This window comes from Marmota monax, unplaced genomic scaffold (assembly GCF_021218885.2).
Source record: "Marmota monax isolate L192 unplaced genomic scaffold, Marmota_monax_Labrador192_F-V1.1 WCK01_AAM20220418_F8-fsc00096, whole genome shotgun sequence".
NCBI lineage: Eukaryota > Metazoa > Chordata > Mammalia > Rodentia > Sciuridae > Marmota > Marmota monax.
Window position 1 is genome coordinate 3,705,232 of NW_026695236.1, and position 13,813 is coordinate 3,719,044.

A 13,813-nucleotide genomic window follows, 5' to 3' on the forward strand; every position below is an offset into this window, starting at 1 on the left:
GCCTTTGCCCATCCACCATCCTCCAGGTGTTCATTTCGCTGCTACAAGATAGCATTGCATTGTAGCATTGCATGTAACTTGGAGCACATAACAGGTTAGCACATAACAAGATAGCATAGCATTGTCCAGCACCACCCAGCATTAGCCAGCACAGTGCACATGACCTCTGAGTCGGATACAAGATAATACCCCTGCAAATTGCCTGTGCTCTGACTCTGATCTGACTTTATTCAACACTTTTCATCTTTATCCCTCAACCATTGTCGTTATTAATTTATTCGCTTCTCCATTTATTAAAAAATTTGTCTTGCACATCTGTTATTGACTAACCCTGGTGTTACAGTGATGTACACTATCAAAAATAAGTGCAGACCTTGCCTTCATGAAGCTTCTGGTCTAATTGGGGTGTGAAGGTATATTACCTGAGTAGCCACATAAATAAATGTTGTAAGTTTGCATATGTAGAAATGAGGAACTTGGAGCACATAACAAGGAGCCTCTACTTTGGTTTGGCATTATCAAAAGAACATGTAACAATTAACTAAAAAAGAGTGAGAAGAGACAGCTGTACCAGACAGAAAGATAGTATATGAACTGCCCTGAGGTAGAAAGAACATGGCACATGAAGGACTGGAAAGAAGGCCAGTGTGGCTGACCAGCAGAGAATGGGAGGAATGAGCCTTTGCTTTGTCTTGCCTTTGAGTCACAGTGGTGGAAGATTAGATCATTAATTTTTCAGATGTCCTAAGTATGAACTCTACACATGTCAGGTAGACAGTTAAATACAAAGATCTAGAGAAAGGGCTCTAAAACTAAGAACAATTTTATTCTCCCAGGGTACATTTGCTAATATCTGGAGACATTTTTAGTTGTCACAACAGAATGTGAGGTGCTACTGGCATCTAGTGGGTAGAGGCCAGGGATGCCACAAAACATTCTACAATGCACATGACAGCTCCACTCCTCAAAGCAAAGAATTGCCCGACCCAAAATATCATTAGTGCCAAAGGTAAGAAATCCTAGTTTTCAGATATCTGAGAATCATTGGCCAAATGCATTGACATTGATGAGATCACATAGAGAGAGAATAACAGTGAGAAGGAAATGTCTCTCCTGATCAGCAGTAATCAACATCTCTGCTCAGTTCTTTCAGATTCCAGCTGCAATAGTTCGGGGTTTTGTTTTTGTTTTTTCCCCAGTCCCCCTGTATATGCAGAGTTCAACAGTCAGTGACTTGGGAAGATTTAATACACATATTTATGAGCTCATCCCCTCTGCAGCTCCTTCCTCTTCAGCATTTTCCCCCTGCACTTCCTGGCTGTTATTCTACCCAAGCTCTATTCTCTGATACTTCAACCTAGTAAAACCTTCACTTTCTGCTGCCCTAAGTTTCTTGAAGATTGAACTGCCCTCAGGCAAAGAGCTGCAAATTCACAAATTTCAAAAAGTGTAATTCTTTCTTTCAAAAGAAAGCTAACCTACATTTATCTAACCTCCATTGCCATAAACACACACACACACACACACACACACACACACTTCACAACATAACAATAATATAATTGTTTAGTAATAAAAATTTTATAATTGTTATGTGCAGGAAGATTATTCTATATAAGCTACTATGTCACTACCAGAAGCTAGAAGTCTTGTCGTTATTTTTAGGACAATAGAGACTTGGGCATGTTTAATGGTTGATGACAGATCAGTGGGACATCAACTAGAGTGAGTGAGAGAGAAAGGAAGCCCCCCCACACACACACAAAAAAAAATACTTATATCCTCTTACTACTGATCCCAGGGCAGAAGACTCATATCCACATACTTTAGGTCTAAACATTTAATGTTCTAAAACAAGCTAATAAGCTATTAAATAAAATATGTTCTACTAACTTATATTTAGAAACATACCTTCTTGATGGGCTGGAAGGCCAAGTTTAAATTTGGCCAGTGATGCAGAGAAAACTATCCAATGACTAGAACCCCATCCCATTTCCATCCCTGTTCCATACCCCACTTCAGAGACCTCATGCACATGAGTCTTGATATCTCAACCTACATGTCCAAGTTCTAGTCATAGCTCCAAGTCTAGGAGTCCAACCACTGCAGTGTGATCTGTACTCAGGAGGAGGGACCTGGGAAGGAGAACCACAGTTTCTGAAGCATCCTTAGGGTCATACAGTCTGTGAATTCTGGGGTCCTGGGTACCTGGTATAGAGGGAGAGAAAAAGGTGCAGACTCTGGAAAACATAGGCTGGGGGGGGGCACATTCCTTGGCCCCATGGGCTCTAGCCCCCATGGAGAAGAATAATAGGAGGAGGGCAAGAATAAGACCTTCCAAATTTGGGGCTTTGGGAAGGGATCACTCTTACCCAGGTTTATATGCAAAATTAAGTGATGCAATGATACCTAGCACTCATGATCTTTGCTTTGTTCCAAGTCTGACTGCCTGATTTCTCTGTGTATATGTGTTTGTTTCCCTAGTGGGCTGTTTATCACCATTCATGACAAAGGCCATCTTGCAACAATGTTGAACTCTTGGCCAGAAGACAATATCAAGGTATGATCTTATTTTCATTGCTATTGCTCTAATGTTGGGTGAATCCTTTCAACTTGCCATCAGTCATTTCCGCCTATAAAGTGGGGATTATGATGCAGAAGGATACATACTGCACACCTTTCTCAAGACCAGACCAGAGACCTGTTATAGCAAAACCACAGAGCAGAGATTTACATTAACAAGGCACCCATATGAAATTGCCTATCATCATTGTCACCACCATCATCATCATCCAGAATATATATTCATCATATCTGCTAAATATATAGTGCCAATTTCCGTAATGAATATAGGGGAAATCAGACCCTATTTTCAAGTAGCTGCCATGCCATAAAGAAAATAAAATATACACACTGTTTTAGTCAGCTTTTTCGCTGCTGTGACTTAAAGACCCAACCAGCACAATTGTAGATGAAGAAAAGTTTATTTGAGGGCTCACAGTTTTAGAGTTCTTAGTCCATAGAAGGCTGGCTCTATTCCTCGGGGCTCAAGGTGAGGATGTACATCATGGAGGAAGAGTGTGGCAGAAGGAAGCAGTTCACATGGTGATCAGGAAGCAGAGAGAGATGTCTCCACTTTCCATTTACAAATATATACCATACCCCAAAGACATGCCCCCAATTCCCATCTCCTCCAGCCATACCCTACCACTTTAGTTACCACTCATTAAATCCCATCAGGGGGATTATTTAACTGATTGGGTTAAGACTCTTCCAACCCAATCATTTGTCCTCTGAACCTTCTTTCATTGTCTAACATGTGAGCTTTTGGAGGATGCCTGAGATCCAAACCACAACACACACCAAAGACTAGCAAGGCAGAACTTGACCAGAGAAAAGTAAAGTCTACAGGAAGAACTGAGGGTAGACAAAGAGACTACTTTTAGCTCAGGGGAAGTCTTGGATGACTTCAAGAGGAAAAAGACAGTAAAGAGGTCCTTGAGTTTGGACCAGTCAGGCATTGTAGACTGGGGTATAGCTGAGGATCTTCTACACAAAGCTTCTAGTAAGCAGTGTTTTCCCTCTCGGTTCATGGACTCCAGGTGTGCACAACAGTAGGGCTATATATACAGAATGACAAAGCAAACCTGGAACTTCTTCCTGGAGTACCAATTTTAATAATAAAAAAAAACTTAAGGAGAAAACATTTTTATATAACAAACAGGATAGAATATGGAATGCAACTGTTATGTTAATTTTTTAACATAAAACATATACAACTTTGCAGAAATTTATTAGCCTCTGGCTAAATCTCCAGATCTCCTCCTACCACAAGGATTTCTATGGACAAGTTTGAGGGTCTCTACCATCAATGGTCATTGTCACTTCTGAAAACAACATGAGTGAAACAAAATGCAAAACATCTTCTGGCTGCCTAGTGAGAGTATATCTGGTACATGATCCATGAAGCACTGGAGCTAACCAAGTGTGGTACAAGTAGTCCTTAGGGCCAAGGCTCACACCACCCTGCCTCCACTGGGAGGCTGTGACACTCCAACATTATTTTCTCTCCAGGGCCTCCCTCCTCCCTCTATCCCTGCCAGTTTGCCTTCTACAAAAGGCAACAAATACAGCTTCTTTCTCCTACCTGTCTTTGTGTTCCACCCACTTCTGACCCTCTCTGGGAAGTGTTAGCATGCAGAACCACAGCAGGTAGGGGGATGGTGGAGCAGAACTTCTGTGTGCATGTGATTTGCCCTGTGCTTCTCTTTCCTGCCTATCTGCTTAGACTCCAGTTATATGTAGGCCTTGGCCTTTCAGGTTTGGGTCTCAGTCCCAGGGAATCAATTTTCCAGAGCATGTCTAGGATGAAGCTATCATAAAATCTTGAGAACATTGAGAAGAGCCAGTTCACTCAAAGGGGAGCAAACTCCAGGCTAACCTGAGTAGGCATTGCTGAGGGCCTGCAAGCTGATCTTTTTCACGTTCCTGGACAGTGCAACCATGGGAAACCTTGGACATAGTAGGCAATCAGGAAATGCTTGCTGAGTTGAATGAACTCAGTCAACAACTGTGTTGAGCAACTTCCATGTATCAGGCACTGTGCCAGGAACAGCAGAGGGGTCCCCATTAATAAACAGTGTACTTTTTTGTAAATTACAAGTAAACAGAAGAAGGAAAAGCTCCCCCCATGCACACCAACTTAAGCAGAAATAAAAAGGCACCCATTCCTTTAGGCTGGCACTGGGATGGATTTCAGGTTTCAGTTGCTTTGTAAAAATGTTACCAGGGCCATGCTGCGAGAGATGCAAAATAAGAAAAGCATGAACTCTGTCCCCAAAATGCTTTATATTAGGGTTGGAAAACCATAATATGAATTCAAAATAGAAACTTAGGGGGCTGGGGTTGTAGCTCATGGGTAGAGCACTTGCCTAGTATGTGTAAGGCACTGGGTTTGATCCTCGGCACCACATTAAAAATAAACGAATAAAATAAAGGTATTTTGTTCATCTACAACTAAAATATTTTAAAGAAAGAAAGAAAAAGAAACTTAGGAGCCAAATATCCACTGAATTCACTGAACATATTTTGAGACTCTTCTAAATATGGAGTGCTAATTAGCAGAGAGATGGAGACAGTGATTTTAGAGGAAGAGAAATGGAGGCTTTGGGATCACCCTAGAAGAAGTGGGACTCAAACAAGCCCAGAGAGACATCCATACCCTTAAGAACAGTGTAAGTTATGAGCAGATCTTGACATGTAATCAAGCCCATCTAACTCAGTTGCACTTGGTCATCATTCAATAAACACCTACTCTATAAGAGTTCCTGGGGACTAACCCTAATAATGTGTGTACACATTGAAGGGAACTTGAGTGGACATTGTTATTACCAGAGGTGGCAGATACAGCTGTAGCACACAGAGCCTAGGGGCCACTGTGGAGGGGTTTTTACCTGGGAATCAGAGGCCCCAAATGAGCAGTAGGATACATCAATTTGGTCCTGAATAATAGTTGAAATATTTGAATTTTTAGACAAAATTTCTTGCAGATTTTGAAATTTTTAAATGACATTTTAGACACATCCAAAATGCTTTTCAATACAGAATTTGGAAACAGGCTAGAATATTGTGTGGAATTCAGCTATATAGTGAGTAGAGAGGCTTTCAAAGTCATTCCCCTTTTGAAGTTTTTTTCATTTATTTATTTATTTATTATGGATTCTTTTTAGTTATATATAACATTAGGATACATTTTTGTATAATCCCAAAAGCATGGAATATAATTTGCTCTAATTCAGTCCCCAGCACATGCCCTCTCCCCGCTGCTGTCTCATCCTGCTTCCCTCCCTCTACTCTACTGATCTTTCTACAGTTTATTTATAGTATTTTTAAGTTAATGTCTTATAAATATACTTGATGTTGAGATTCACTGTGCTATATCATGGATGTACATATGAAAGTTCAGTAAGATTCATTCCATTCTTCTTCCCTTTTCCTGTCTCTCCTTCCTCTCCCTCAATCCCCTTTGTCTGTTCTACTGATCTTTCCTCTATTTTGATGGAATCCCTCTCCCTTTTATTTCCTTTCTCACTCTCTCTCTCTCTCTTTCTTCCTTGCCCCCAACCCCATTTTGGATTAGCTACCATATATCAGAGAAAACATTCAACCTTTGAGTTTTGGGGACTGGCTTATTTTATTTAGCATGATAGTCTGTAGTTCCATCCATTTATCAGCAGATACCATGATTCCATTCTTATCTATGGCTGAGTAATACTCCATTTTTTATATATGTCACATCATTTTTAAATAAGGTTGTTTATTTTTAAAAATATCAAAATCCGTGGATTTCTGGGTCCTCTGAGAAAACCAAAAGCTCTGAATATTGAACCTATAGTTTGACATGTAATCAAGCCCACTATGGCTGATTGGACTGCACCTGACACACACCAGACCCCAACCCTGCCCCACTCACTGGGCTTTTTCTGAATGTTCCTTCTCCCTCTCACAGGGTACCCTTTCAGAGACTCAGAAAGTTCTAAGTCATATAACTTTCTTGTTTCCTGATGTGTTTCTACAGTTGCCTTAAAAAGAGGCAACAGTCTCCCTACCTAGGTAGGGGATCTCTGTTCATTGTCCCTTGCATGGCACTTTGGAGCTCATGTAGGACTTCACCGTTTGATCAGATCTTCATAGGCACTGTGATCTGTGTGCAGTATGGACTGCTTCTGAAACCCCCAAGGTGGGTCTTGAAGAACAGAGTGTTTTGTTCAGATGAGCAAGCTGAGGTTAAGTGGAGTGCCCAAGAGAACCTTTAAGCATCAGTGCCCAACCCAGACCTTGCTGCTTAGCAGCCTCTCCCCCAGCTGCAAGCTGGGGAGGAAGAGTTTTTCAAGGTTGAGGTATCTTTGGACCCTGATGTCACTGACTTCCTGGTGGGAAAGGAGGGCAGATTTGGAGGAGCTTCTGAATCAACATGTAAAGTAAAAAACGACTTTCTGTGATTTCTCAGTGAGAAAGCAGAACTGCAAACATATGCAAGAGAAGTAAACTGTGAGAGAAACGGGGCCAAAGCCCAAGACTGAGGAGTATATGAGGTTTTGTGAGCCCTTCTTGTTTAGGAAGGAGGAGGAAGGCCACAACAGGCCACCCAGAACTGTCCAGCATAAATCAAAACGAGGAGTGAGAATTGCTTTTCTGACTCTTTCCCACAGTGGCCCTTGCCTGGAGCCAGAGAAAGGCTCAGCTAAGAATCATCCTCCTCCCCAACACTTTTCACAGGCTCCTAAATCTCCCCCTCACCCAATCTCAACAGCTTCTGAGAAGAAGGGCTGAGAGGTAGATGGGTAGGGAGCCCAGGAAGCGTCCTCTGCTGCTAGGCACCAACCACAGAGATATTTCAAGCTGGACCAAATTGCTAGGGCCAAGCTTACCTGTCACGCACAGGACAGGCTTGTGTTAAACCCCACTCTGAGCTCAGTGTCAAGAGATTGAGATGTTCCTGGAAATGTCTCTGAGATAGAAATTAGCATATTAGGTAGTGTTCTTGGGTCAATACCCATGGAAGGGAAGGAGGCAAAATAGACCAGAAGGAAGGAGAGACTGGACTGCACTTTGAGAGCGCAAGGAAAACCAAGCTGAGCCCAGGAGGAGGCTCTGAAGCTAGAACAACCCTTCAAAGATCCTGAGCTGGGGCAAGGGAGTGGGCCTTCAGACTCCTGCAATCATAAGTCATTGGTAGCAGGCTATCCTTGGAATGGAGTGTCATGTTGGGCAAGATGGCTTTCTTCACTAGACGAAATTCCTCAAGTAGACCGACAGCTGAAAATAGCAATGAGGAAAGATCTTTCCATAGGACGATCTTGGGCAGCACATCACCATATCCACCTCACACAGTTTTTTTTTTTATATACTAAGTAAGTTCTTTACGTAGATTAACCCACTGAATTCTCCTGACAACCTGTGATAGAGGTCATTATTATTATTGCTGCTTTACAGACGTGAAAACTGAGTTAAGTTTTTTGCAAGTAAGGAGTAGAACCAAAATTTGAAACTAAAGTCTATGCATTGTCTATGTTGTGGAGGTGAGGAGAAAGAAAAAGAAGAGGAAGAGGAAGAAGAGGAGGAAGAAAGGAAAGATGAGAGAGAAGAATGAAACAAAAGGAAGAGGAAGGAGAGGGTTGTACACATAGTGTTGCAGGCAGCCCATGACCATAGCTACAAGCCATACAAGCCCCACAGCAAGCAAAGAATCATATCCTCAGGTCAGTCTTTGGTCAAGCCCATTGAGTCACTTATAGGTCTGAGGTAGGTAGGCAAAGAAAAAAACGCAACATACCACCCCCAAATCTCCAAATCTCCCACTAGTCATCTGAAAAACAAGGAAGTTATGAGTTATAAAACTTCCAAGCAAGGAAAATGTGATTCTGTCATTCCATAAAATTGCTGCTGGGATTTACAACTGAAAGATGCTGCCCAGGTTTTCCCTAAGCCTTTTGATGATCTACAGAACCCTTGGGAGACAAACCCCATCCAAAACTTAGCAAATAAGAAGTTATCTATTTACTCAACATTAGCTCCATTGTTGTCACGGAAAATGGGGTGTAGCATCTGTTATCTGAACTTGTAAATCTTCATCAACTCTCAATTTCTGTCCAGTGCAGAAATAACTTTCTGCTCTGTGTTGTATTTATCACATTGTTCAACGTTTATTGAGTATGTATCACATTATTACTTGTCCCTCAAGAGTTTAGAGGTACTATAAAGGACGAGGAAATGTATATAACTGTAAATTAAGAAGAAGATGAGGGAAAATTCAAAGGGTAAATTGGGCTTAGTCTACAGAAAATTTAAATGTCAGTCTAAGATGTTTAAGTTTTTTTTATAGGAATGGAACTACTGGATATTTGGGGCAAGAATGTGGTACATCTAGATATGCTTTGGAAAAAATTTAATGAAATGGGGCAGGTACAAGAATAGAGAGAAGAGCTAAAAGACCAATGTGTAGACAACTGAGAGGTGGACAGCAGGTCCACGGAAGAAGCCCTGGTATGAAGACTATGAAACAGATGTCATAAATATGAAGCAGGTGAAATCAGCAGAACATGGTTGACAAATGGCCACGGTTGACTAATGACAGAGAAGAATCAAAGCCTAGATTGTTTAGAACTTGAGATATGTGGGGAAACAGGAGGGAAGACAGCAGAGTAAAAAAGGTTCAGAAGGAGTAAGAAGGAAAAGAGAATTTGTTTTTTAATTTGTTTGTTTTGGAGTTTATTTGTGGAATTTGAGAAGAACATTGCACCTCCAAGGGGCAGTGCCTAGCAAGTTAGCTACAAGCATCATCTACTTAAGAAACAATAGCAGAAGGCTTTGGGATGGATGAAGATGTCAAGTTTCAAATGCTGTTAAACCCACATGGCCAGACTTTCTTAAAAGTTGCATTTACCACAGTCCCCCTGCCCTTAGTTTCTCTTAAATTCACTCACTTGACAGATAATTATTACATGTTTTTTCTGTGGTAATTCTGAACTACAGAGATTAAAAAACAATTTGAAAACCTAAAGTATAATCTTTGCTCCAAATGATAATCATCGTTATAACCATAAGAGCAGTGACCATTTGTTGGTCACCTTTATTTTATTCAAGGCACCAGGTTTAAATGAGACATGTATTATTTCATTTCATCTTTATAACAATATGAAAAGTTAGGTATTATTATTTTACCCATTTTGTGGAAAATTAAAGCTAAGAAAAGTTATCTATTTACTCAAGGTTACATATGGCACATTATCAAGGAGCCTAGATTCAAATACTCAACACCAAAGCCCCTTCCGTAACCTTTAGACTATTTAGTAATATAAGAATAATATGCATTCTAAAAAATGTTAAAATGATGTATTACTCCATTTCCCTAATGGAACCCACCTGAGGCTGGGTTATGTATAAAGAAAATAGGTTTATTCATCTCTTTTAGTTTGGGACATTTAAGGGCATGGTTCTGGCATCAGCTCAGCTTGGTGAGGACCCCATGACAGATGGCCTCACAATAACAGGATCATGTGTGGAAGGGAGGGATCACATGAAGAAACAGGAAGCCACAGAGAGTGTGGAGGGACCAGCCTTAGTTTTTTTATAATTCACTCTTATAAACACTGAGATCCCAAAAGAACTACTTTAATCTCCTCAGAGGAGAGTGTCCCCAGTGACCCAAGAGCTTCCCATTAGGCCCCACCTTTAAAGATTCCACCCCCTCTACATTGCCACACTGGGGATCAATCCTCCAACACATGAACCCTTGGGAGACAAACCCCATCCCAGACTTAGCAAATAAGAAATGAAATGTTATCACCATCCAATGTTTACGTAGCACCTCGTGCAGGTCTTGGCATCCAGTAGGTAATTAATAAATATTTGTGAAAGGCAGGCAGGTGACAGAAGTGTGTAATAGATATAACAAGTATTAACTGTTCAGGGGAAAAATAAAATGCATCATATTTTAATGGAGGGTTTGTGCTTTTAGAAAATAGGGAGAAGGGCCTTCTAGGAAGGAGAAATATAGAAGTCAAGAGAGATATATGGTAAGTGCATCTAGGGAGAGTCTGGGGAGAGTGAGGAGACCACTGGCCAAAGGATGCAACTATATTTAGCTGTATATACAGAGATAAGTTTCAGAAGATATGTTGGGTTCAGGTCATTAAAGAGTTAGATGTTTTTTACTTTATGCTATAGATAGAAGACACTAAAGACCTCTGAGTCTGGAAATGCCACAATGATAGTTTTTGGTACACTGAATCTGATATTGGTTGGCAAGGAGAGATTAGAAGGAAGAAAAGACAAGTGGCAAACAGTCTGTGAAGCTATTGCAGCAAACCAACCATTCCACCATAGGATTGAGGGTGGACAACAGGTGGAGGAGAGGCATCCCCTCAGAGGGGTTGCAGCAGAATGCCCTTGGACACTTCAAGGCTGGGAAGGCACCTCACCATCCCAGGGTTATAGGGACAATGTCCTGGAGTACCTGAGGTCCTCAGTTTAATTTCATGTCACTCACTGTCCCCTCAGCAGATAGAAAGATTCTGAGAGAATAGGAACCAAAATAAGGAAGGTTTGATTAGGAGAGATGGTAGAAAGATGCTCAGAGTTCCAGCCCTCAGAGGCAGTATAAGGACACAAGCTCCTGCCAGGAGAGCTGCCAAGATGAGGTCAGAGGTGGGCTACAGAGAGGGTGATACTGAGGCGGGATATGACTTTACCAAGAACACAGGTGCTTTCACCCAGTGGAAGGGGGCAGTGATGGAGCCCTGAACCAGGAACCAAAGCCTGATTAGAAGTTTGCCCTGCCACATACACAAGCAAGATGACCTTGGTGAGATAACCAATGTGAAAACATCCAGCCCAGTGCCTGGCACATGGCCGATACCTAACAAATACGAGTAGAACATTAAGCTCTTGAGCTTCAGTTTGCTCACCTGTAAAACAGTTAACAGTCTCAGACATTTCTACCTGCCCAGGCCGTTGGGAGGGTCAGATGGGATGTGGGCTGTGAGCACTCTCCACAGAGGTCATGGACCAATGTAAGAGGGGACATCATGATTTCCATGGGTCTATTGCACTCTCCCCAACCCTCTTTCCAGAAGTAGAGAAGTGTTTTTTGATATTGCTACAATTCTACCAAAAGGCAGCACCAGCCCTTGTGCACTCTCACTCCTGGAGAAAGAGAACCAAGATGAGAAGATAGAATGGACTCTTTGGGTACTGGATCATAAATTATTTCAGGTCAAGAATGGATCTTCATTTCCTTATTCCTGGTGCACTCAACATTGTCACTCCATAGATTAATCTAAACCCTGTGGGTACCATGCTTGGGACCAACCAGGATATTCATAGCTTGAAGCTGGTCCTACATCCTGGTCCAAAGCCAGGTTCCAGTGGAGGGATAGTAAACTAATCTATAAACAATTTCACTGACACTCTGATAGGTTGTTGTTGGCCTGATTTCACTGTCTGATTTCTGCTTGACTTTCCATTCTTTCCTTTCATGTAAGCGATACCTCCTAGTTCTTCCCCCCACATATTACATCCCCCACCTCTACCCTGTCTCTTTTTATTCTTATTGGTGCGTTATAATTTTATGTAATAGTGGGATTCATTATACCATATTTGTACATGCACATAACAATTTGCTCAGTCTCCTTCCCCAGTACTTCCCTTTCCCTCCCCTCCCCCAATCCATTTACTCTAGTCTCATCTCTCCTCTATTATTATTATTGTTATTATTATTATTATCATTTTAATTAGTGCATTATCATTTATATATATGTATATGTGTATATATGCACACACATATATGTGGGATTCATTGTGGTATATTTGTACACGAACCTAGCATAATCTGGCATATTTTATTCCCCAGTACTTCCTCATGCCCTTCCTTCCTCTGCTTCTCTCAATCTCCTTCCTCCACTCTATTGGTCTCCTTTCTATTTCTGTGAGATTACTCCTTTTTATTCCTTCCCCCCACTCTCTAGTTTCCATATATGAGGGGAAATATTCAACACTTCACTGACTCTGGCTTATTTCACTCAGCATGATGTTCTCCAGCTCCATCAATTTATCAGAAAATGCCATAATTTCATTCCTTGTAGCTGAATAAAATTCCATGGTTTATATAGACCACATTTTCTTTATCTGATTGCCTGTTGATGGGCATCTAGGCTGGTTCTGTAACTTAGCTATTGTGAATTGAATTGTTATAAACATGTCTATTCTATGTCTTAACTTGCTTTGCATTAACTGATCACCCCCCACCTGTATCCTCACAATCCCCCCCAGTCCGAGGTCTGGTATATGTGCCCGCTCACCCACAAAATCCTTATCTATGAGGGGTAAATCTCCCATCTTTTAAACTCTGCAGCCCTTTGTGCTGGTCTGGTGCACTCAGGACTCCCTCCCAAAGTCATCATTGTTAACATCCACATTCCATCTCTCCTTCAGCCCTATAATTCTTTAAAGGCTGAATTCATACATACTTGTTTTTGTAGATGAGCAAACTGAAGCTCCTTCCCCCAGAACATGGCACAGTATCTTAGGCAAAGTACATGTTTCATAAATATGTGTTAAGTGAACAAACAAAAGAACATCCATTCTAATCATATAATAATATTTATCATCACTATCAGTTTCATCCTCATCTGTTAATTTATAGTATGAAACCTTGAACCTGCACTAATACATGGACCTCCCCCAGGTCCATGTGTTTGCAAAACACAAAAGGTAATCCCAATACAGCTCCATATCTTCCTGGTTTCATGTGAAACAGTGATCCTAGGAGACATAACAAGGAGCTCTGTTCTTTGCAAATCAGATTTATCAGAGCCCAGGAGCAGGCCAGGGAGCACTTACATTGGTCTCTAAACCCAGAACTGCAGCAGCAGCTGAACACTTGTTTTTCATTTTCTCCTTTCCTTATGTCCTTCCCTCCCTTTCTCGCCCTCCCCCACCAAGTCTCAGGCTGAGAGCATCTGTTTAGTTTCTTTGAGGGAGAGTGACTAGATGTGGTTTCCCTCCAGCTGTTTCTGAAGCCCCCACCCCAAACCTCAGAATGCAGGGCAGGTGTCTTTCTGTCATTTCGCTTCAGTGGGATTTCTCATCAGCCTGACAGAAAGGAACAGCCACCTGCAGTTGAATGAGGCCTTATTCCAGTTTCAGCCCCTGCAAAGTCAGCAGGCATGCAGTTGTCAAGCCTGACATGCTGGGGCATGGAAATGAGCACTTTGTCACAGGAGGCTCTGGCCCTGATTGATGGCATCTGCTG

General features: G+C 41.6%; 1 protein-coding gene across 3 annotated transcripts in view; it reads left to right on the plus strand.

Annotated features, from left to right (window-relative positions):
* Positions 1-13,813, plus strand: part of Me3 (malic enzyme 3) — a 198,556-nt gene that overhangs the window by 124,943 nt on the left and 59,800 nt on the right. For all 3 annotated transcript variants that reach the window (XM_046439339.2, XM_046439340.2, XM_046439342.2), the window contains one exon: positions 2,485-2,560. In XM_046439339.2, the coding sequence (XP_046295295.1) occupies positions 2,485-2,560 (76 nt within the window). The remainder of the gene's footprint in view (positions 1-2,484; positions 2,561-13,813) is intronic.